The 23,126-nt window shown below is 51.0% G+C and overlaps 1 protein-coding gene and 1 long non-coding RNA gene across 7 annotated transcripts; one reads left to right on the top strand and one right to left on the bottom strand.

Moving 5' to 3' along the window:
* Nucleotides 1-8,157: 8,157 nt before the first annotated feature.
* On the bottom strand, nucleotides 8,158-10,563 carry LOC125162623 (uncharacterized). 6 transcript variants are annotated; one of them, XM_047853866.1, is made up of 5 exons: nucleotides 10,415-10,563; nucleotides 10,055-10,175; nucleotides 9,483-9,632; nucleotides 9,039-9,127; nucleotides 8,158-8,445 (listed from the first exon to the last, which is right to left on the bottom strand). In XM_047853866.1, exons 1-5 carry the CDS (start codon nucleotides 10,514-10,516, stop codon nucleotides 8,344-8,346), a joined length of 564 nt encoding a protein of 187 aa, XP_047709822.1. In that variant the 5' UTR covers nucleotides 10,517-10,563; the 3' UTR covers nucleotides 8,158-8,343. The 6 variants fall into 6 exon arrangements, 4 of the variants coding, with proteins under 4 accessions (XP_047709822.1, XP_047709823.1, XP_047709821.1 ...); XM_047853867.1 differs by having other exon boundaries at nucleotides 9,039-9,124; XM_047853865.1 differs by lacking the exon at nucleotides 9,039-9,127.
* Nucleotides 10,564-11,839: 1,276 nt separating this feature from the next.
* Nucleotides 11,840-12,906, top strand: LOC125162795 (uncharacterized). Its single transcript, XR_007151179.1, has 3 exons — nucleotides 11,840-11,926; nucleotides 12,198-12,631; nucleotides 12,743-12,906. It is a non-coding gene; the product is annotated as an uncharacterized LOC125162795 (long non-coding RNA).
* Nucleotides 12,907-23,126: the final 10,220 nt, after the last annotated feature.

Raw genomic sequence — 23,126 nt, 5'->3', positions numbered from 1 at the left:
AGAGAATGATGCAAGATGGGGCCAATTTGGGATTGAGTTTAAAAAAAAAAAAAAAAGAAAGGAGGGGCGCCTGTGTGGCTCAGTCGATGAAAGCCTCGGACTTCAGCTCAGGTCATGATCTCACAGTTGGCGGGTTCAGGCCCCGCGTCGGGCTCTGTGCTGACAGCTCGGAGCCTGGAGCCTGCTTCGGATTCTGTGTCTCCCTCTCTCTCTGCCCAACCCCCGCCCTCCCCCCCACACTGTCTCTCACTTTCAAAATAAATAAACATTAAAAATAATAATAATAATAAAGGAATATTAGAAATTCCATAGATATAGATGCATTCTTTGGAACGAATGATAGAGTCATATGAAAATGTTTTAAAATGTAAAAAACACCATTCGAATGCAATTCGTGACTGCCAACACACATGTACACACACATTGTGATTTGTGATCTACTGGTGGTGTTAGCAGAGCGTTGGTTGATATTCTTAGAAACTCCTCTATCTTTGTGTTTCTCCACATTTTCTTGGTTAGTTTCACGAATATACTGCTTTTCAGCTAATAATTCAGCATTGGCCGTCACAGTTCCCAGTCAGGGCTAAGGTCGTACGTTGTTTTCCCAACGCTGAGTCAAGGGGGTCCTGGAAACACAAATGAAGGGTCAGTGTTTCCTGCAGGAATCCTTGGATGTTTGTATTCAAAGTAGAATTGACTCTTGAATAAGACGGGTTTGAACTGAGAGGGTCCACCTCTATAGATTTTTTATGGTACAGGATTGTACACGTATTTTCTCTTCCTTACGATTTTCTTAGTAACATTTCCTTTTCTTGAGCTTACTTTATTGTAAGAACACGGTATAGAATCCATATAACACGCCAAATATGTGTTAGTTGACCTCTTATGTTGTTGGTAAGGCTTCCGGTCAACAGTAGGCTATTAGTTCAGTTTTGGGGGAATCAAAAGCTATCTGCAAATTTTCAGCTGGGTCGGGGGGGGGGGACAGTGTCGGTGCCCCTAACCTAGAGTTGTTCAAGGGTCAACTGTAATGGTGCCTTTGGAAGGTCTGCTAACACAGAGACGCGAGGGGTGGTTCTGAACAGCAGTAAGGAGGAGAAATTCCACTCTGCCCTTTCCTGTGGCAGAGGGAAGAGCGTTGGTGTAGGATTGTGAGTCTCCTTTGCCAGCGGGGCAGAATTAAGCTGGGCACCATGAAATACACATTTCTTCTCGATTCACAGGACATTCGTCTGAGTTCTGGTTGCTGCTCTAGCCACTAACTCTCTCTGTATCATCTTAGGGGAGACAAAAATCCCTCTGAGACTCAGTTTGCACATTTATCAAGTGGAGCTCGTGAGAACACGACGCTTCTGTCCCATCTTGATCTGCACCTTGAATCTTCTTGCCGCCCTGGTCCCATCCAGCGGGCGTATCTGGTTTTCGCATTCGTATTTTTCCTGCTTTGCGTGGCCTGACTGCTCTTCACCCTTGCACGTCTGAGAATGAAGTTCTAAGAAGCAGACAGCTCATGGAATTGAAGCCTCCCATGGGGGCTTGGAACACAGACGTTACAGCCATCCCCGGGAGGGTCAGGGAGGCGATAAAACTTTGACCGAGGTCTATTGTCTTTTGCCACTTTGAATCAACCCCCAATAAGATACCCTGAATCCTGGCAACTTTCTGCCCATTTGGGTCTGTTTTGGATTGTTTTGTAAACAAATATCATTTCAAAGACTCCCACTCCTCCCATCTGCTATTTTTTTTTTTTTTTTTTTTTTTTTTTTTTGGTGTCTTGATAGCCTTGTAGATGTTGGGTGAATCCCTTTACATAAACACCGGCAAGATTGTTATGAATTTTTCTATTGACAGATGAGGAAACTGCATTTTGGAAGTTCAATTGCTTTCTTCAGGAAGAGATCCCAGCTTGAACGGTCGAGTTCTTTCCGCTTGTCTGGTTTCAGTCAATCCGGAGAGAAAGTGACCATCAAACCCTATGTAGGCTTTTCAGGGGATAGCAGCTCTAGAAAGGTGCTCTGCTTGGTGCTATCAATGTGAGCCTGGAAAAGTTAAGTGCATTTTTTATAAATCGAATCCTATTTTAGGGCCTTAAGGGAGCACAGTATATAAAGGAAGCGTCTAGTGAATCCTTTTGTGCAGTGAGGATTTTTTTCCCCAGCAACTTTTTTTTTTAATTTTTTAAAATATTTATTTATTTATTTTTGAGAGACAGAGTGAGACAAAGTGAGACTGGGGGAGGGGCAGAGAGAGAGGGAGACACAGGATTGGAAACAGGCTCTAGGTTCTGAGCTGTCAGCACAGAGCCTGACGCGGGGCTCGAACCCACAGACTGTGAGATCATGACCTGAGCCGGAAGTCGGACGCTCAACCAACTGAGCCACCCAGGCGCCCCTCCCCTGCAACTTTAACAATTTCTGCTAATTTAGCTGCTTTCCAGACTGGAACTTTTGTACACTTTATTTTTTTCCTCAGGTGGAGTCCTGCATTTGTCCCGCGTTTGATCCTGATTCTTTATAAAAATAATAGCAGGAATGATGATACAGAGGATTTTGAAGATGCACATAATATGGCCATTGTTCACATAAAAACAGTTCATTCGGAAATCATCTGGGTTTTTAGACTTGTAGTCAAGACTATATGTGATTTGGTCAAACCTCTCTTTCTAGTCTCATTTTCTACCTTTCTTAACATACCTCATGCTTCAGCCTCCAACACCTTCCTCCTTTCTAAAGGTCTTATCTTTTGCCCTGAGTCTGTGCTTCCCAGAATTCCTTCCCTTGGAATGTTTCTCATTCTAACGCCCTGGTCATTCCCCTCCAACCTGGCGTGTGCAAGGGCATGGGAGCTCTCTCTCTCTCTCTCTCTCTCTCACACACACACACACACACACACACAACGCACACACACGCACACACACACACACACACACACCCCTCACATATGCTCCCACACACCGACATGCCCAAACCCTACAGATCTACAGCATCCAATACAGTAGCCATCAGCCACATGTGGCTATTTAAATTAAAATTAGTTAAAATTAAATAAAATGTCAACAGGTGAGTGGATAAACAAACTATGGTATAAACATCAATAGAATACTATTTCACCACAAAAAGGAAGGAAAGCCTCCACATGATACAACATGGATGAAGCTTGAAAACATTCTGCTAAGTGAAATATGTCAGACACAAAAGGACAAAAATTGTATGATTTCATTTATATGAAGTACCCAGAAAAGGCAACTCATACAGAGACAGAAATAAAATAGAGGTTACCAGGGGTTAACCTGGGGGCTCGGGGAAGGGGAGTGGGGAATCATGTTTAATTGGTACAACGTTTCCCTTTGGGATGATGACACATTTCTGGAATTGGAGAGTGGTGATCGTTGCACAACATTGTGAACGTACTTAATGCCGCTGAATTGTGCACCTTAAAATGGTTAAAGTGGTAATTTTTATGTTTATGTGTATTTTACCACAATAAAAATGAAACAAATATTTAAAAAAAAAAAAAAAGAAAAAACAACTTGTGGCCCCTGGGTGCCTCAGTCGGTTAAGTGTCTGACTGCGGCTCAGGTCATGATCTCACGGTTCATGAGTTGGACCCCCACGTCGGACTCTGTGCTGACAGCTCGGAGCCTGGAGCCTCCTTCGGATTCTGTGTCTCCCTCTCTCTCTGCTCCTCCCCAGCTTGTGCCCTCTCTCTCTCTTTCTCTCTCTCAAAAATAAATAAACATTAAAAAAAAAAAGGAAAACACTAAAAAAAAACCCTTAAAAATGATAAAATGGGGTTCCTTGGTCACACTACCCACGCTTCAAATGCTTAACAGTCACAGGAGGCTAATGGCGGCCGTATTGTCCAGAGGAGATAGGGAACATTTCCATCATGGTGGAAGGTTCTTGTGGGCCATGCTACTCCAGATCCTTCTAGGCCCCTTTATTTTTTGAAACATTCCTTGAAGACCCAATCCACTGTGATTACTCCTTGGAATTCTTGTAATGATTTGTTGTGACCTCTTTCAAGACTTTGTCAAGTCCTTCGTTGCATTTTGCGCAAATACGCAGCTCGCTGATTATTCCCTGACCAAAGTGCAAGCCGGTGGAGGGCAGGGGCCGGGTTTTGGGCAAAGTGTCCCACGTCTGGGTGCGCTGGTCCCACCCCACATCCACGGACTCCCACAGTGCCTTGCAAGCTAATCAACCCTAACCAAGTAGGTGCCTTTGAATGAACGGAGGCAAGAAGACAGAGGGCTGGACCACAAACCCCTGATGCGATGGCCCTTGTTGGCAATGCAACTCCACCTTATGTATTTCGGGAGCCATTTGGAGATGACATATTTGTCTTCCATGAATAAATTTGTACCACAATCCGTGGGCCATAAATTAGACGTCATCTGCGCACTCCTCTGGGAATGAAGGGAAAGTTGTCTGGGAACTTCCGTAAATTGGATAGAAATTTGTCCTGTGTGTGTGTGAAGTCACTTCTCGGCTAGCTATTGAAGGGAACTGCCAAGTCTCTCTTCCAAAAACAAGTGGCAAAGTCACTTTGTTTTCTGTAACACAAATCCGTTTGCAACAAATAGAGGCCTCCTCTGCTCATGATCTTGTCATTAAAGCCTCTGGCTTGATGTATTTCTCTATAAAATAAACCCGAGACAGTATTCATAGAAGAAAATGCAAGCACGGGCTTTACCACGTATGAAAGGGACCCAGTGTAAAAAGAGCTTTCTTTGGCCTCTTGAGTTTGATGATGAGATCTCGTGGCCAGACAACATTTTTTGACTGGTAAGAGCAGAAACGACCGTCTTGAGTTACTGTTTAGTGAATGAGGGCCTTTGTTTCCCACAGAAGAATTAAAAACCTATGGGCCTCCCCCATGCAAACAGGAATACATTTCACACAGTGGTGTTGGGATTAAATGACCGGATCATGAAAAAAGCCAGAACAATGCCCCCTCACGTTTTAATCATTTACCTGGCATTCCAGTTGAGACGGTTTCGCCGAACCTAGAAGGTTAGGTCAAGGGTGACCTTCCCCAAATGCTCTTTCCGTGTGCATCTCTGCTCCGTTCTGTGTGTCTCCAAAGTAAAGGAAAATGGCCCATTTTCTGCTGGTCAGATCTGGAGATGGGAACACTGGAAGCTGGAAGGGGCCTCTGAGTGTCGCCGCTGCGCTGTCCCACAGGTGGGAAGCGAGGCTTGGAGACAGGACACCCGTCTATGGTCACACGGTCGGTAGCAAAGCTGGGACGGCCATGTCCACGACTGATTCCAGGTCGGCGTTTCTTTCTCCTGTGATAATTGGCCAATTGGACATTTCTGAAACTTCAAATGATCTTCCCCTTCTTTGAAGCGATTCCTGATACACATTGAGAAAGAGGGGCATGCCGTCCATGGTGAGAAACGGACGTAGTAAGATTGAGAGGTAGACAGCAGGATCAGAATCCCCTGGGTTCTCTCCTTATTCTGTCCCCGATCAGCAGGGCGACCTGGAGCCAGGCCCTCATGTCCCTGTGCCCTGTCCCTGCATCCGTGGGAGGGGGAGGATGTTGTTAGTGTCATGGGCTTCCTCCTAGAACCAACAGTAGATGAGAAAGTGCTGTAGGGAGTTGCAGGTGCTGAGCAAAGGGAAAGTGTGAAAGCTGCTGTTTGGTTCCACGCAAAGCAGGGGGAAATGGGGAAAAGGGTGAAGCGGTGCTCCCGAGCGAACAATGGTTTCTTTGGGAGGGAACCAGCCTTGGAGGTGGAGGGACAGATGCTGGAACTGAGGTGCTTGGCCAAAGCAGGCAGCAGTGACAGTGTGGCTGTGGTCAGATGTGAATGGGAGAAGGGGAATGAGCTGGGTGGCCGAACGGACGGGTACAGCCGAAGGGCCCTTGATCCCACAAACCAGGTCACTTAAGTTGTCCATGCCTTGGTTTACTCCTTTGTAAAATGGGCCCACTGATGTGTGCTCTGAGGCAGAACAGGATCATTTGAAAGCCCTTTGCAAAATGTGGAACAGGGCACAGAGGCCACTGAGCTCACGGGGGAAGGGATCCTAGGATTCTGAGCTTAGCCAGAGAGTGGCTGTCAGTGATGGTGGGTAAGGTACAGGTTTCAGTTTCCGAATCTTTAAAAAGGGGCCTGGAGCAACAGGGCCCACAAGAACCTTCTGCCATGATGGAAATCGTCTTTGTCTCCTCTGAACAATACAGTCGTCCCTGGTGTGGGTAGTGTGGCCGAGGAACCCCATTTTATCTTTTTTAAAGTTTTTTTTTTTTCGTTTTTATTTTTTTCTTAATGTTTATTTACTTTTGAGAGAGAGAGGGAGACACAACATCCGAAGCAGGCTCCAGGCTCTCAGCTGTCAGCCCAGAGCCTGACGCGGGGCTGGAACTCACGAACCATGAGATCACGACCTGAGCTGAAGTCGGGCGCTTAACCGACTGAGCCACTCAGGCACCCCCAGTTTCTGAATCTTTAAATGAAGGTGCATCAAAAGATGATGGAGAAGAGACAACGAAAAAAATGACAAAAACGCCGTAGCTATTGTTTTCCCCTTGCCTTACTACAGAGTGAGGATACACAGTAAGGCCCAGACCTTCCCAGTGGTATGCTTGGTGTTATCCAGGGAGGCTTATGGGGCATGCTGGGAGGATCCTTCTGGCAGGATGATGCATCAGGGAGCACAGCCACTGTGCTCTTGCTTCCCTTATCACGGCCCAGGGAGCACTGCGACAGTGCTCCCCTCTGTGCAGAACAGCATGAAGGGCGAGGAAAGTCAGGGCTGGAAGGCACCTCAAAGGTCATCTAGTTCAACCGCCAGTCTGATGCTTGGCATTCTTCTGTGAATTCCTTGTCAGCCGAAACGTGAATGCCCCTTCCCGAGGTGGCCCATTTCATCTTTGGACCACAAAGACTGCAAGGAAACTTTATTCTGATTTTTGAAAGCTCTCAGGGTCCCAAGAATTAACATATACTTTTCCTCATCTAGAATGTTTCCTTATATCCCTACCTTTCCAGTCTCTGTACAACTGCTTAAACCATTCATCAATAGCAACAGACTCTCAAAGTCCTTATTCCATGCCCCACACTGTCGTCCATGCTTTACAGATATTAATTTAGGCAATCCTCTCAACAAGCCTGGGAGGAGGGCATTGTACTGTTATTATCCCTATGTTACAGAGGAGCCCGTTGGAGCACAGAGAGGTTACGCACTTAGCTCAGACACAGCTATTATACTTTGGAATCAGGATTCGAACATGGGCCAGCCAGGGGTCCTGCACCCTGCTCCCGGGACTTAAAGCTTGTCCTGATCATGCCAGATGGAGCTGCCTTTTCCCTGGCCATTGCCAAATGGCCCTTAGCACTTTCTACCTTGTGTTAAGCCTCGGTACCTGTGATTTAGCCTCGTTGGGGTCAACCAGGCAGAAGCCCTACAGAAAGCCGGGCCTGGAGAGATAGCGATCAGAATTGTTCGCCCAGCCCCGCGCGCAACATTTGCATCTCAAAGAAGCTTTGTGGTTTTCCACTGATTTCAAAGCTCTAACTACAGGGAAGGGCCCCATGGAATGTGCAATTTCGAGGGTTGACAAGGGGCTCCAGGCTGACCCTGGATCGCCTTCACCTCGGAGACGCGCACACCAAAGAACTCAGCGCCTTTCACCTTCCCTTCAGAGACGGTTGGAGAAACAGTTGTTTGATTTTGTTTTGTTTTTGCCTACAGCTGTTTGATGGCTTTGAGAAGGAAAGTGTCACTCGTGAGGAAATCACGTATTATTACGTCCTGTCCCTGTCGGGGCCAAAAGCCGGGAGAGATGTCTAGTTTCTTCTCTGCAGCCCCATCTCCCGCGAGACTTGTGACTCTAGAGGGGACACACCTCAGCACGGTGGTTGTTTTCTGCATCTCCCTTTGCTTCTCCCTGGGTGTGCTTACTCAGGTCTCTCCTAAGGAAATCCTACCCTTCCCTGTCACCCCCAAGCCATCCCAGACCCAGTGGGAACAAGCCGAGGCCCCTCCCCCCACACTGAGCCGATGCGCCAGCCAGCACCCTGCCCCAGGGGCCCTCAGGGGGCTGCCTTGGTTTCTCCTTGCATCTTTCCCCGGTGCCTCGCCCCCTGCACACCTCACTGCCAGTGTTCATTTGGGTTGAACCAAATCAAACTAAATCCCATTGAAACAAGTCGAATTTAATCTTTATTCCCGAGCTCGCTCTGTGGTACGACCGTGGGATGGGCAGACGAGGTCACTTCCTCCCTGCAGATTCTAAGCCAATGCATTCTTCCATTCCAAAACGTTCCTCCGCTTGTCCTGGAGGTAGCCAAGGGAGCCACTCGCCCAACTGGGCCAGCGGCTGGGCTTAGGAACTCGAAGTTCTCACTCCACCTGGATCTAGGAAGCCTTTGATAAAGATTTGACACCAGAGAATCTCTGTCCAGCACAAGCCATTTCTCTTCTGTGCCTACAAAGGATAAAGATCTATTTGTCTCTGTGTGTACGTTACAAAAAATGAATGGGGATTTAATTACAGAGGCTCATTTCCTAAAAGGAAGTCTTATTTACGATGCACCATATGTTTTGCCAGTGGCCATACCCCTGAGGGCCGGAGTCTTGTCAGATTTCCTTAGATAAGCAGGGTCAGCTTGCCTGGCCTCTGCCTGGGGACCTGGGAGGACAGGCCCAGGGTTCAAGGAAGTGGGGAGGAAGATGTAGGTGGGCTACAGAGCTCGGACCACCGGAGACCAGCCAGCAACCTAGGGGAGGCTGCCCTGGCTTCAGAGGACGGAACCAGAAGCTCAAACAATTTGTGATGATTAAAAATCGCCTGGCTTTTTTCATCTACTAAAGTGGCTCTTGAGGGGGAGAGAGTTTCTCTCTGATCCTTCCTTTTGCGGTTTTAATTCCCTCTCTGCCACTTCTGAGCCAGCGCAGATGGCTTCCTAGGGCTCCCAGAACTTTCCGTCGAGATGCCCTGCCCAGCAGAGGGGCAGCTGGGGAGGGGGTCGGGCTCTGTCCCTGCGCTCACTCGTCCTTTGACTATTTCCTATCTTTTACCTTTGGTGGTACCCATAGTTCTAGATGCCGTGAAGCTGAGGGCGGGGTCAGATTTCTCAGCGGTGTTCTGATGCAGTTCCTGGAACCTGCTGTAGCACCCAACTCCATTGAGGAGATTTATTAGTGGGAGACACCTCTGCCCACCCAGTTTTCCCTTTTCCTCCCAAGCGCCCTTCCCCTTTGCCAAATACTGCTTCTCTCCTCTTCTCTCTCCACTCTCTCTCCATCCTCCCCCCCGCATTGCCTGGATGTCGGACTCTGGGTGGTTTTCCTTCCAGCTCTAGCATTCACCTGCTGAGATCTTTAAAGTAGATCCCTTCTGAGCTGGGGAGTGGGGAGGCGGGCACCATAGTCCCTAAAATGTCCCTTCTAGCTCTCACACGAATCAGGCCAGGTAATGGGTGGTCCTGTCTTTTCTATTACATGGGTCTAGCAGAAGCCCACCTGCTCTGAAGCAGGAAGGAATCAGGCGAAGCCACCGGAAACCAAGCGGCCTCCCGGGACATGATGGACTTGATGGAAATTCGGACAGGATTGCCTGTCCTTGGACGGTGGTCCTGGAAGGCTCCTGATGCTCCCAGACCTGGGTTTTCACTGGAAAAACAGGGATGGGAACTTGAAAGAGTGACTGACCGCTCGCTGGCTGGTGAAGGGGGAAAGTATCTGCGCAAATCGTGAACACTTAACTCTGCGCAAAAGATGGAGATGACGGGTGCTGACTGCGGACCCCGCCACCACCCCCAGGGTCCTGGGGGCCTCCTGGAAGACAGCAGTTGACTTGTGCATCTCTCTTTGTCAGTGCTCACAAAGGAAGTGCTCGGGCTTGCCTGGAGCACCGCAACCAGAGCCTGCCCGCTTTCCTGCTGCGGCCCCCACGTCCCCCCACTCTCCCCCGTCCCCCCCTGCCTGGTCCTGTCCCCGCACGCCCCCCAGGCCTCTGGACACAACCTCCCTCTGCTTTCCTGAGGGCCCAGACCAGGCCTTTTTCAGACTCCATTTCCAGACTGTGGCTCAACCTTTCAGGCTCCCCTTCACGTGACCTCCAAGGAGGATCTCGGTGGGCTTCGGGGCCCTGAAAGCAGGCGTTCGGATTTCCTGGGACTGCAGGCTCCGTGGGGCTCTCTCAGCTCCCCCTCCCTGAGTAGAAGGTGATTTGTTCCCAGATGCCTTTTGCTAATTAGAAACCCCCTTCAGTTCTCCTGTTATGTAAGAATCCAAGGCACCACGTGACCCTCTGAAAAGCTGGGCTCCTTTTTAAACACGGATTTTTAGCCGGGATCAAATGGTGAGATTTTGGCGCCGCTTTGCAGCGGTGAAGCTGCGATCCCTTTCGCCCTTCCTCCTCACCCTCTCCTGCCTTCTCCCCCCGGCCTCACCCTGCGGTCAGTCACTGGTGCCCGGGGCCTCCGCTTCTCCCGCTTCTCCGGCTTCTCCGGCAGGGAGGCCCGGGCGGTGTGCGCGTGCAAGGGCGCGTGCATGTGCGTGCGCGCGCGTGCGCGCGTGGAGGTGTAAGGGCCGGCCGGAGGGTGGGGGCCCGCGGTGCGAGGCGGCCAGGCCGCATTTCTGGCTGCTCATTGTTCAGTCCCCGTCGCCATGGCGACGGGAGCAGCTGCTCCATTCTGGGCCTTGGCTTGGCTGTGCGGGGCGGCCCGCCCGCCTGTCTGCCCGCCCGTCCGCCTGCCCGGCCGTGGGAGCTGCCAGCAACTCGCCCTCCCGCTGCCCACAGGCCCTGCCAGGCTGGGCGCAAGAAAGCGTGTTTACTAACACCATCCACACGGCTCCCTGGGCACCGCGGCTCTGCCCAGAAGATGTCAGGCCGAGGGCACCGGGAGGTGGGCCCGGAGCCAGGCTGTCTCCAGCCCGGGGAAAACTGTCCCTGGCCGGCTGCTGCCCCGGCCTGCCGGCGGGGCCGGGCAAGGGGCTCCCGGCCTCCCGGCACAGCCGCGGCACTGGGGGGCTCCAGGCCCCCGGGAGGCCCTCCCTAGGATGCCCTCCCGGGGGCCTCAACATTCGCGGCCTCAGCGCCCTCTCTCCCCTACGTCTCTCAGAAAGGCTGCCTGACGACAGGCCTGCTCGGGGAGGCCTTGTCGCTGCCCTGACTCGTGCAGCCCTTACGTGGGAATTAGTCGTGGCCACAAATACACAATCACAGAGCTGAAGGTGGCCCGGGAGACGTCTTAGGCGGGTGGTCTCATTGTGCGCATGGAGGAAACAAGGAAGACGGGGACAGGGGGATGGGAAGAGGTTCAGTTCTCAGGGCAAGTCATAGACAGCACAGGGGCCCCCTCCGTGCCCGGGGTCGCATGCTGGTAACCACGCTGAACTAGAGGCCCAGCCCAGAGGGTTGGTCAGAGCTCCCTGAGGTCCTGAGCCCTTTCTGGCCTTCGTCATCACCCTGGGCTCTCTTTCCCTTGTCCTTCTTCCCTCGTTAAGATCTCTCTAGCCTCACTTTCTCTCTGTCCCCATCTCCCTCTGCCCCGCCCCTCCTTCTGCTTGTCTAGGGAGACCTGGGCTGCGTGTGCGGGCGCGCGTGTGTTTCCTGCCTTTGGCCGGGGAAGGATGTTCCTCCTCTGAATCTCTCCCTCAGCATCCAGCCCCCGGTAGATGACGAGTTACCCAACTGTTGAGTCTGAAGCGTCAGAGCCAGGGGCCACGTGACCCTGACCTGCATGCACCCCGTTCTTCTCCCCTACCACACCCCGCCCAGGCTTCTCTACCCTGCTAGGAATCTTCTCTGTGTTCTTCTGATGGTCCACTGCCCTCCAGCTAAACACATTTCCCCCAGTGGCTGTCACACTGCCCGATCTCTCGCCATTATTTCCTTAGATTCCTGGTGAATGCAACTCTACAGGGTTTGGTCAACTCTCTTCTGTTGCTGCCTTCACTCAGTAAGCATCTGTTAAGTACCTGTCCTGGGGCAGGGACTAAGAATAGGATGTCAGCCAAAAAGGACCCAGACTTCCCAAGGCCACGTTGTCTACCCCCGGCTCAGCTTGCTTCCTGGCCCCATTCTGTCCCTTGCCTGTGCTGAACTCGGGTCTGTCCCTTCGGGCTTTTCAGGCACCCGTGCCACCACCCCACCCCCCATGAGGGGCCGACGCAGGCTCTCGCATTTGCACGCAGGCCAAGGAACAGCGGTGAGGGCGCCTTCTCTTTCAGGGTTTCGTGCCTCAAATCTGATCTGGGCTGTGGACCTCAAGGTTGCCTGTGTCCCGAGGAAAGGGAATCTCCGGCCTCAGCAACTGGATGGGGAGAATAACTTTGGGAGACTTCCAGGTTCCTGCGTGGTCACCTGCGGTCCCCTTGAGGCCAGCCCCGCCGTGCACGGACCTATAGAGCATAAGTCTCTAGGGTGATGCAGAGGGCTCCCCTATGGGCAGACCTGATAAGAGTGTAGGAGATAGGAAAGAGGTCCAGTCCGTGAGGAACCAGCTACGTTGGCCTGGGAAGTAGTGCTTGTGTGTTAACCATCGGCCCCGTGTCCACTGTCCTCTCTACGCTGGGCGGTACGTCGTCCCCTCCAAGCCTTTCATTCACTCCTCACAGACACTCTCTGCAGCAGAAGTGACCGACCTGGGTTTGGAGACAGGAAGGTGAGACCCGGTTTCTGAGACCTGCCCAGGGCGACCAGCCGTGGACCAGAAAACTCAGCTCTATTCGACCGAGAAACTCACCTCTCTTTCCCAATTCATCCCCCCCCCCAGATTTTGGGGTGTCTCTTCTAAACTGTGACCTTCAGAACCAGTTGCCAGTGGTGAAGTCAACAAAGGTGTCCTTAATGACTCCACTCCACAACCACCCCAGGCTGCCCCATCCCTTTCTGGCAACCAAGAGCAGCCTCCTGCCTCTAAGCCTCCACGTCGGCCTGTCCCTAGCTCATTTCTCAGGTAACTCAGAAGAATCCTCAAAGGCACATTGCTGAGAAATGAGATGGAATAAAATAATAATGGAAAGAAAGATGAAGGCATGAAAGATAATAGCGGCCCAGCACGTTTGATGTGACCCCCACTTACGGGAAATCATATAGGTGAGCACATCTATGTCTAAGAACATTGAGATGCATGGAGAGAGACAGAGACAGACAGAGACAGAGATTTAGGCTTATGTCTCGTGTTGTGGATGCCATTGATGTGTAGTCAGGCACTAAGTTCACCTGAGGAACAAGCCAAACATGATTCTTTTCCAGTTGCGAGTCAACAACCTCCCCCGGGTTGGTGGTGGGGGGGTGTGTGTGTGCATGCGTGTGTGTGTGTGTGTGTGCACGCACGTGTGTGGTAAACGTCAGAGTAAAAGAGAACGTCGGAGTAAAAGAGAAAGCCACGGAAGGATCTACTCCAGGTTGTTAACAGCAGTGATCCAGGTTTGGGGGAAGAACGGAGGGAGAGTCAGAGACAAAAGACTGGCTTTTTCTCATTTATCTTTATATCATTTCCCTTGTTACAACACACACACACACACACACACATACACACACGTTACTTCGGCAACTTAAAGCTAACTAAATTTTTAAAAGACCCAAATCTGATTATGTCTCTTGTTACTTAATATCCTTCAATAGCTCCCCATTGCTCCTGGGATATCATCCAAATTTGACATGGTTGGCAGGGCCTTTCATAATCTGCCTCCTGTCTGCTTCTGCCTCCTCACGCCTCACCATGCCAGGTCACAGTCTGGGCTCCAGCCAAACTGAATTCCACTCAGTGTCTCTGCTTGGCCTCCGGCTTCACATCACCGTTTCCTGCACCTAGAAGCCTCTCTCACATTTCCCGCCTTGCTCCCCTCCCTGTGCGTTTCACAGAAGGGCGTCGTGGCCGTGTTGTGTTCACCGAGGGGCCACTTTCCCAGGGTGTGGGGAGGAGAGGGAGTTAGGGACGATGTCTGACAAGAGGTTTCAACGGCACTGGGACTTGTTCTGTTTCTTGCTAGAGAGACTGACCCGCTGGAGAATGGTGGTGGAGGAGGCTTGTGCGTTGACATGCTTGGCCTCCCAGATCTCCTTACCAAGGGCCCATGCCCTCTGTTCCCTTCTGAGTGCACAGGACCATTTCAGAGTCCCACCGCTGGGTGAACCCAGGGTCAAGACAGGCAGTGTCTCTGGCTTTTGACACTGGTGACTTCAATGTAAGGCAACTGTTAGTGTTTGGAAATACGAGCCAAAGACAAGTTGAAAAAGACCCCAAATACCTGCAAGGAGGAAAGCTTTGTAAGGACTTGGGCAGATGGGCCCAGGAGAGAAGAGTCAGGGGCATTTTGGTGTTTTCTGATTGAAGATGTGAGAAGGCTTCCCCAAGAGAAATCACACTCCCCCAGAAGACAGGATTCAGAGTCTTCTGGTCTTTGGCTGGTGACCTTAGACAAGCTGTTGCCCTCTCTGAATCCGAGTCTCCTCCTCTGTGTATTCTTTAAAAGTGCTTCCGTCTCTTAAATTGTTAGAATCTCTTTCCTAGAACTCACAATTCATCCCCATTGTGACTGAAATGCCAGAGTCATAAGTGTAACATTTTCAGTAGAAAAAGATTAAATTAAAACTAATACTTTGCACTTTGATGCACAAACCAAAATGATCAACAGAATAACACAGCTTGACAGCAAAACCCATAATTTAAACAAAGATGTGTGAAATCAAGAAATGCCGAGCTGACCTTACCCAATTCTGTGTGTGTGCGTTTTTAAAGCACTGGTTTTTATATATTTTAGCTGCTATTATTTGAACCAAGCTGGCATCATGTGTAGAATTGGGAATTATTGTAGTCAGTGTATAAACTGAAAGAAATCAGCCCAGGGGACCCAGCTTTCATGCTTATTTATGGGAAAATGCTGTTTAACTAACCTTGAAGTAAAATCTTCTGAAAAAAAAAAAATCTTTCTTGTGCCTTTTGCAAAGACTTTCCCCTGAAACACAAAAGGAAAGAAAATGGGATTAAAAAAAAAAAAAAAAAACAAAATAAGTTTAAGTGCAAAGAATCATTTTCTTCCCTGTTAATTGGGTATGTATGTGAACTTGAAATTATAAAGAGGCCATGTTTAGTAAAGTAGCTGGGGGGGGGTTGGGGGGGGGGTCAGGGAGATCCCCAACAGCCTGATTCTTGTGCCCAGGAAGACTTTGGGAGGGATCCTTCCAGGAAAGTTCACCAAGGACTTTTCTTTCTTTCTTTCTTTCTTTCTTTCTTTCTTTCTTTCCTTCTTTCTTTCTTTCCTTTTGGGAGGCTAGGGAGCGTCTCAATGCACTCACACTACCGGTTGAGCCACATTCTCCAGAGTCTCTTATACCAACAACTGATTCCAGCAGGTTCTCCAGCTTCATGCTAGTAGCAACAAGAGTTTGTGAACTGGAAAGGGACTTAGAAATAGCCTGAGCCTTAATTTACAAGAGAGGAAACAAAGCCCAGAGAAGAGAGGGAAATGCCGAAGGAAGAGACCCAGGGAACCCACACTGAGCATCAGGCTCTCCTCGACTTCGCGCAGTGGACGATGAACTCCAGGCTCGACGGGGGCTCCGGCTGGGGAAGATTTCCTGTCATCTTTCACTGGGAAGAGGGCTTCGGTGTCACTGTGTCGTGATGAGGCCCAAGGTTTTCCGTGGAGGCCGCAGGCCAGAGGGACGGGAGGGGAGAACCTGGGTGGGAAACGCTGTGCAGAGCAAGGGTCAGAGTTCACATCTTCTGACTCCCAGCCCCGTGGACCCTGCTGTCTTGCCTTCGACACCATGCCTGTGATTTATAGGTAAGGACCTGTTCAACCCCCTTGAGAAAGCTGGTGGGGGAAGACCCTATCCTCTGTGTCCACGTGGTAAACGGATGCTTCTCTGGCCCTGTGAACAGAAAGATGAGGCCGTGATGGGATCCGAGCTGTGGTCAGCGGCTTGTCCCCAGGGCCCCCAGCGTGCCCAGGCCTGCGCCCAGCCTTCAGAAGATTCAAAGCCCCTTAAGACAAAATGCGGGATCTTGAGGATCTTTGGTCCCCGGGACCCATTATTTCTTACAACACACCGTCTTGGGAGACGGAAAGAGACGATAGAAGGGGCCCATGGTTTGGCTCTGGGTGACTTGGGTGAGCTCCTCAATCCTCACGGTCCCCAGTTCTACATCTGGGAAATGCAGGGAGGAGGGTCTTCCTCAGGGGGCTGTTGAGAGGTGGATGGAACCAGGCAGTGCGTGTGAAGCAGCAAGCCCTGGCCCTGCGTGTGTGTGCCCCTGGCGCCCCCACCCACGCTGTAGTCCCGCTGGGTCTTACTGTCCACTCCCGATCTCGCCTCTTCCCCTGACTCGGGGGCCACACCTGGCCGCTGAAGCCTTGGATGCCGCTCCAAGGCCCCTACTCGGGGAGACTCGATGCAGCCTTTCTTTCAAAGGGAACCACGGCGTCCACCAGGCCTCCGCGTGGCTCAGGTGCTGTGCCTCGCTGGCCTCTGCCTTGCTCAGCAGCAAAAAGGAAGTGGCCGTAAGTTTGAATGACGGTTTTTTCACTTCACGACTAGGGGACCATGGCCCACTTGCTTCCACACCTCCTGCGTCTTGCTCCTTTACAAAGGGAGGAGACCACGGATGACATCTCGAGGCTGTTCTGGAAATTAGGACACAATCCTACGTGAAACGGCACAGCGCCTGGCCCGTGGCATTCGCTCGCCGCGCGGTGAACCGTCGTTATTCCTGTTAGATCGCAGGCACTCGGAGCGGGGAGCCTGCGTCCCGCTTGCTTCTCTCTTAGCCTGTGTTGGGTGTGGAGTTAGCGCTTAGCACAGCAGGTTGGATGGTGGCCTGGAGGGGAGCCAGGCCCTGGAGTCGGCAGTGTCCAGGAGAGAGACCCAGCCTCAGCATCAGCCTCGGCCGTGGGATTAGCCTGACCCCTGTGTGAGTCGTAGCCCTGACACCCACCCACCGTGCGATGTTAGGCGGTTCAACACGTCCCAGGTTTTTGTCGACCTGCAACGGAGCTCATCATACCAGCTTCAGTTGTGAGACACCGATCCGTCGGCAGGGACCACTGAGCGGCATCTTGGGTGCGGAGAGTGAGGGTGGTGGTATTTGAGGCTTCTGCAGGGGGGTTCCAGTCCCGGTCTGCGTGAGGGCAGAGCCGTCCAGAGACGCAGGGGGCAGGTGACGCGCCGGGCTCTGTGCGGCACGTTTCCTCCGCCATTTGGCGTGAGGGACACGAAGACAGTTGTCCCTGCACAACTGTAACCAACAATCTGCTGATTGTCTTCTAGGCACCCCCGCCATGCGACAGGTGGTCCTCTACTGCAGTGGCAGGACTGTGGGAATCAGAATAAACCCGAGGTGCCCCAGGGCCCAGGCTGGAGAAGGGACAGAAGCCAGTGGAGATGATTGCAACAGGAGTTGTGACGACCTTGCTTACAGAAAAAGCTGACCATTGAGAACTGGGGACCACCTGACAGAGGGAGGACAATATTCCCTTAGGCCTCAATCCCCCTTCTCCAAAATTTGGGGATTAGGCTGGTTCGAGGCCGAAGGCTTTTCTAGATCCACCATACTAAGATGTGAAGACAGACGCCCCTCTGCCCTGGCCAGTTGGCTTTTTAAGACTTTGGCCAAAAGATCTCTTGTTAATAGTGTTTCCGAAGCTCCCTGTACATCCGACCATGTCGCTCCTGGGCTTAGAACCCTTATGGCTTCCGTCGCCTTATAGCTTCCGTTGCCCACAACATAACCTCCACTTCTTGGACCGGGCTTTTAGGCCCCCCGTGCTCTGGCCTATGCTTCCTTCCCCTTTGTGCCAGCACTCCCAGAGCATGCTGGGATGCTTGATCGTCTGTGCCTCCCCGAGCTCATGCTATTCCTATGACCTCAAATGCCCTTCCTGTGTTTTTCTCCTGACTCAGTCAGCTCAGCAGTGGACTCCCCAGGAAGCATTCAGGGATGTCTTCTCCCTTCCCCGGCTCCGGGAGGTCCTTCACCACGTCCCCCCCACGCAGACCTCAGGCCGGTGCTGATCACAGTTTTGGAATGAAAGGTTTTAAGGCCTGTGTTTCCTATTAACCAGTAAGCTTCTGAGGACCCCTCCTCACTGTCACAGAAGCAGGAAGAAAGAAGTGAGAGAAGTCGAGAAAGATTGGGGGTGGGCACAGTTAGGAGGGGACAAGGAAGACAGAGGCCCTGAGGGCAAGGAAGGGAGGGAGGGAAGGAGGCCAGGAAAGGAAGAAACAAAGGGTCTGGGGAGGGAGCAGTCAGTGACTTCACTCTTCTGGGCCTCACTTTCACACCTTTAAGATGGGTATGGAAACGTCCCTGCCCAACAGCTTCCTAGTTAGGACCAAAAAGAGAGTCAAGAGAAAGCATTGAGCCATCTGAGAATAATCTCGGGGATACTGTCAATTAGTACGAACGAAAGAAATCCCCCAGTGTGAACCACGGTGACAGCTTCTTTGTTTGGTGGTTCTTGAGACAATTCGAGGTCAGGTGTGTAACATCCCCAGCATCCTGCCTGCCTGTAATAGGTGCTCAACAGGAAGTGGTTATATTATTTCAGTGATTATTATTATTGACCTTTTGAAGGCATGTCTACCAGGAAAATCTGACTTTTAAAAAATATTTTTAATGTTTATTTATTTACTTTTGAGAGAGAGAGAGAGAAAGAGAGAGAGAGAGAGAGAGAAAGCTGGCATGAGTGGGGGCAGAACAGAGAGAGAGGGAGATACAGAACCTGAAGCAGACCCCAGGCTCTGAGCTGTCAGTACAGAGCCCGAGGCAGGGATCGAACTCACAGACCACAGGATCATGACCTGAGCTGAAGTCGGACACTCAACCGACTGAGCCACCCAGGCGCTCCAGGAAAATCTGACTTCTAGCTTTGGCCCAAGTTTGTGAAAATCTGGCCTTCCTTTCTGCAGACCTCTCTGGGGTGTCAGACCCTGAGCTAGGCCTCGGGGACACAAAGTTCAAGAGAACACTGTCTTTGCTGTCATGAATTTATGTGCAGTGAAATCACAGCGTCAGGAAATGCCAGAGCGTTTGGGGCCCTGGAGTCACCTGGCTCGACCGTCTCCTTCTCCAGGTAGAGTGGGTTGAACTCCAGAGAGAAGCAGCCAAGGGCCCCTCCGCCCAAGGTCGCACCTTCCCTGACGGCAGAGCCAGAAGGCAGCTCATTTCTGAGCGATAGTGTCCAACTCGCTCTGCCGAAATATGGGGAGTAACAGCAAAGGTCGACGACCAAGGCAGAGGACACATGTGACCACCGTGCCCAGGGGGCGGAGAAAGGAGGAATTTCCCCATTTGTCTTCTAAGTCATTTCTGAGCTGCTTTTCGGAATCAGGCATGCGTTTCAGTTTGGTCCTCGTGGTGCTTGGCTTTTGCCATCAACAATGGCGCAATTTGTGCAAATTAACTAAAACACACTAAAGTTGCAGCAAGCTCTAAGGATCGCCTGGAAAGCATTCCGTGTCGTAATGCGTAGTCATTACTCATAATACGTTCAAAATGCGCTCCTTGGAACCCCAGCTTGAAATACCCAGAGATCAATTTTCAATAGGCTGGCAAATAGACGACTTTAAACATTATTCATAGAAACGGTGTTTATTTAATCTTTAATGCCACCTAATGCATTTCGGTCAAAGTTATCAGTTCATGTTCAGGCTTTATTGCGTGGAAAATGGATGTGCTATTAATAAGTCAATACAAATACAAATATGGTTTCAATTGGAAATCATTAGGTTGCATTAAATGGCAAATGAAATCCATAGGAAGGATTTGTTTTATTTTGTTTGTAAGGAGGGAAAGGAGCCCTGAGAGGCATTTCTCCGCTCGGTAATGAGGAGGAATGATTGGTTTCCGCGGAGCGGTGGATTACAGTGGAGGCCCTCGCTCTATGCTTAGGTTGGAAACCGGGGAGGTGCCTTTCCCCGCACAGCTCTTGGCTGCTGTGGGCCCAGCCCGAGCGCAGCTTGCTTTGGAGATTCAGCGGGAGTCACCCAGGACGGGGTGGCGGGGGTGGGGGGAGTGGGGGGAGCAGAGCAGAGACCCCTTCCCCTCCCCAGCGCTGGCCCTGGTGGACCTCAGCCCCCTCCTGCCGTCGGGCCAGCGCTGTGGGGCCTCTGACCTGGGCTCCTCTACTCTCCTGGCTCACCACAGCCCCTGTGAAAGAGCCTGCACACGTCTTTACCTGATTAGAAGCTCATTATGAGCACACAACAGCCCTTGGTGACCAAAAGCAGGGCCTTTGTTGAAAAGGAGATTCCTGGGTGAATGCAGTGGCGCGAGTGACCCTCAGGCCTTTTTAGTGAGATGGGAGCGGAATTTGAAGCTGAATAGATCTAAGATTCAGGCTCTGGTCCCTCCATCCATTATTCCCGTGACCTGGGGAGAGGGACCGGGGTGGTCTGCTCTTCGGCAGAGTCCGGGCCACTCTGTGAGGTGACGTGTGCCAGCTTCTGGGCCCGGAGCAGGGCCCCACCCACATTCTCGTCCTCTTCCCACCCGGGGAAACTCTGCTTCCGTGTGTGTGTGTGTGTGTGTGTGTGTGTTTTCTTCCTGAATCTCGTCCTTTGTCTCACTCCAGTGCAAGGAACGTTCAGGGCGGAACCAAAATAGACAGAGAGACGTTCGGTGCTTCCCTAGTAGTTTTGATGAACGATGTCTATGTTGAACTGGTCGAATGCCGCGGTGACGATGTCTCGCCTGAACTCGGTGGCGAATCTGCTCTTCCCGCTAGGTGCCAGGGAAGCGCGAGGGTTGTGTGCCGCCAGACCCACAGGGGCCCCATCGCTGGGAATCCCTGGGTTGTTTCTGTGTTTCAGTGAAAGGGTCAGCTCGGACCAGAGGTCCCCCCTCTGGCCACCAGGTGCTCTCCGTAGTTTCCCAGCTGTGAAAATGCTCATGTTGGATGGCCAGTTGGGCTCTAGAAAGTTCCAGCAGAGGTGACTTTCGAGGCACACAGTTGCTGAGGAACTTGCTCCCAGTAAGGAGAGGATCTGACAGCCAGAGGGACTGTGGTCCTTTGGGTCCATCCCCAGCAGTGGTGTTCCCGATGATAGTTAGCCCTGGGGAGGCAGGGAACCTTCTGAGCAGTTCAATCTACTCAGGTTAAAAAAAAAAAAATGTCAAGGATCTAAATGCTTTAGCTCAATTTGTTCTTCCATCTCCATTTCACAGGTGAGGAAAGTGAGGCACAGAGAGGTGAAGCACCTTCCCAAAGGTCACACAGCAGGGAGTGGTAGAGCTGGGGTCTTGCTCCAGAGTCCCACCTCTTAAAACACTATTCCACTTCGCATGGTGTAAACATTCGCTTCCAGGGGCACCTGGGTAGCCCAGTGGGTTAAGCGTCCGACTTCGGCTCAGGTGACGATCTCAACGTCCGTAAGTTCGAGCCCCGCGTCGGGCTCTGGGCTGACAGCTCAGAGCCTGGAGTCTGCTTCGGATCCTGTGTCTCCCTCTCTCTCTCTCTGCTCCTCCCCGCTCATGCTCTGTCTCTCTCGTCTCAAAAATAAGTAAACATTAAAAGTAATTTAAGCACAGCAAAGGAAACAACCAACAAAACTAAAAGGCAACCAACGGAATGGGAAAAGATATTCGCAAATGACATATCGGACAAAGGGCTAGTATCCAAAATCTATAAAGAGCTCACCAAACTCCACACCCAAAAAACAAATAACCCAGTGAAGAAATGGGCAGAAAACATGAATAGACACTTCTCTCAAGAAGACATCCGGATGGCCAACAGGCACATGAAAAGATGTTCAGCGTCGCTCCTTATCAGGGAAATACAAATCAAAACCACACTCAGGTATCACCTCACGCCAGTCAGAGTGGCCAAAATGAACAAATCAGGAGACTATAGATGCTGGCGAGGATGTGGAGAAACGGGAACCCTCTTGCACTGTTGGTGGGAATGCAAATTGGTGCAGCCGCTCTGGAAAGCAGTGTGGAGGTTCCTCAGAAAATTAAAAATAGACCTACCCTATGACCCAGCAATAGCACTGCTAGGAATTTACCCAAGGGATACAGGAGCACTGGTGCATAGGGCCACTTGTACCCCAATGTTCATAGCAGCACTCTCAACAATAGCCAAATTATGGAAAGAGCCTAAATGTCCATCAACTGATGAATGGATAAAGAAATTGTGGTTTATATACACAATGGAATATTACGTGGCAATGAGAAAGAATGAAATGTGGCCTTTTGTAGCAACGTGGATGGAACTGGAGAGTGTGATGCTAAGTGAAATAAGCCATACAGAGAAAGACAGATACCATATGGTTTCACTCTTATGTGGATCCTGAGAAACTTAACAGGAACCCATGGGGGAGGGGAAGGAAAAAAAAAAAAAAAAGAGGTTAGAGTGGGAGAGAGCCAAAGCATAAGAGACTGTTAAAAACTGAGAACAAACTGAGGGTTGATGGGGCGTGGGAGGGAGGCGAGGGTGGGTGATGGGTATTGAGGAGGGCACCTTTTGGGATGAGCACTGGGTGTTGTATGGAAAGCAATTTGTCAATAAATTTCAGAAAAAATAAATAAATAAATAAATAAATAAATAAATAAAAAATAAAAAAATAAAAGAATCCTAGGTACCCAAAAAAAAAAAAAAAAAAAAAGTAATTTTAAAAAACAACAACATTCACTTCTGCTCAGGGAGACTGTTCACTTCTCAGAATTCTGGTGGATCTAGGGCAACTCTGCCCGGGGCGGGGCCCTATGACCTCGCCAAGCCCCTCGGTCTCTTTGAGTTCAGTGTGTCCATTTCAACTACCTGGAGGGATCGGATGAGGATTTAGAAACTGGGAGCAATGTTACTAAATGTCTACCATAATGGCCGCTATTATGATTCCATTTTAAGAGAAAGAAAAGCCCCATGCACTTTCTTGCTGGGGGTTTGCACTTGGTGGTACCCGAGTGGTGATTCTCGGGGCAGGAAGTGTCCCTCGAAGTGGGGGGGGGGCTCACACCCAACCGTGCCAGACCCCCTCTTCAGCGTGGCCATGAGTTTCTTGTGGTCTGCCCGTGGCCGGGCCACGAGACCTGCTGAGTCAGCACCTCCTAGCAGGGCTGTGGAGTCAGGGAGATCTGGGTTCCAATCCCGACCCTCCTTCTTCCTGGGCGCAGTGCCCTATACTCCGGTGAGCCTCCGTTTCTGGAGCTA

This window comes from Prionailurus viverrinus, chromosome A3 (assembly GCF_022837055.1).
Source record: "Prionailurus viverrinus isolate Anna chromosome A3, UM_Priviv_1.0, whole genome shotgun sequence".
NCBI classification, from domain to species: domain Eukaryota; kingdom Metazoa; phylum Chordata; class Mammalia; order Carnivora; family Felidae; genus Prionailurus; species Prionailurus viverrinus.
Note: the sequence above shows the minus strand (reverse complement) of the source record. Positions and strands in the feature narration are given on the sequence as shown.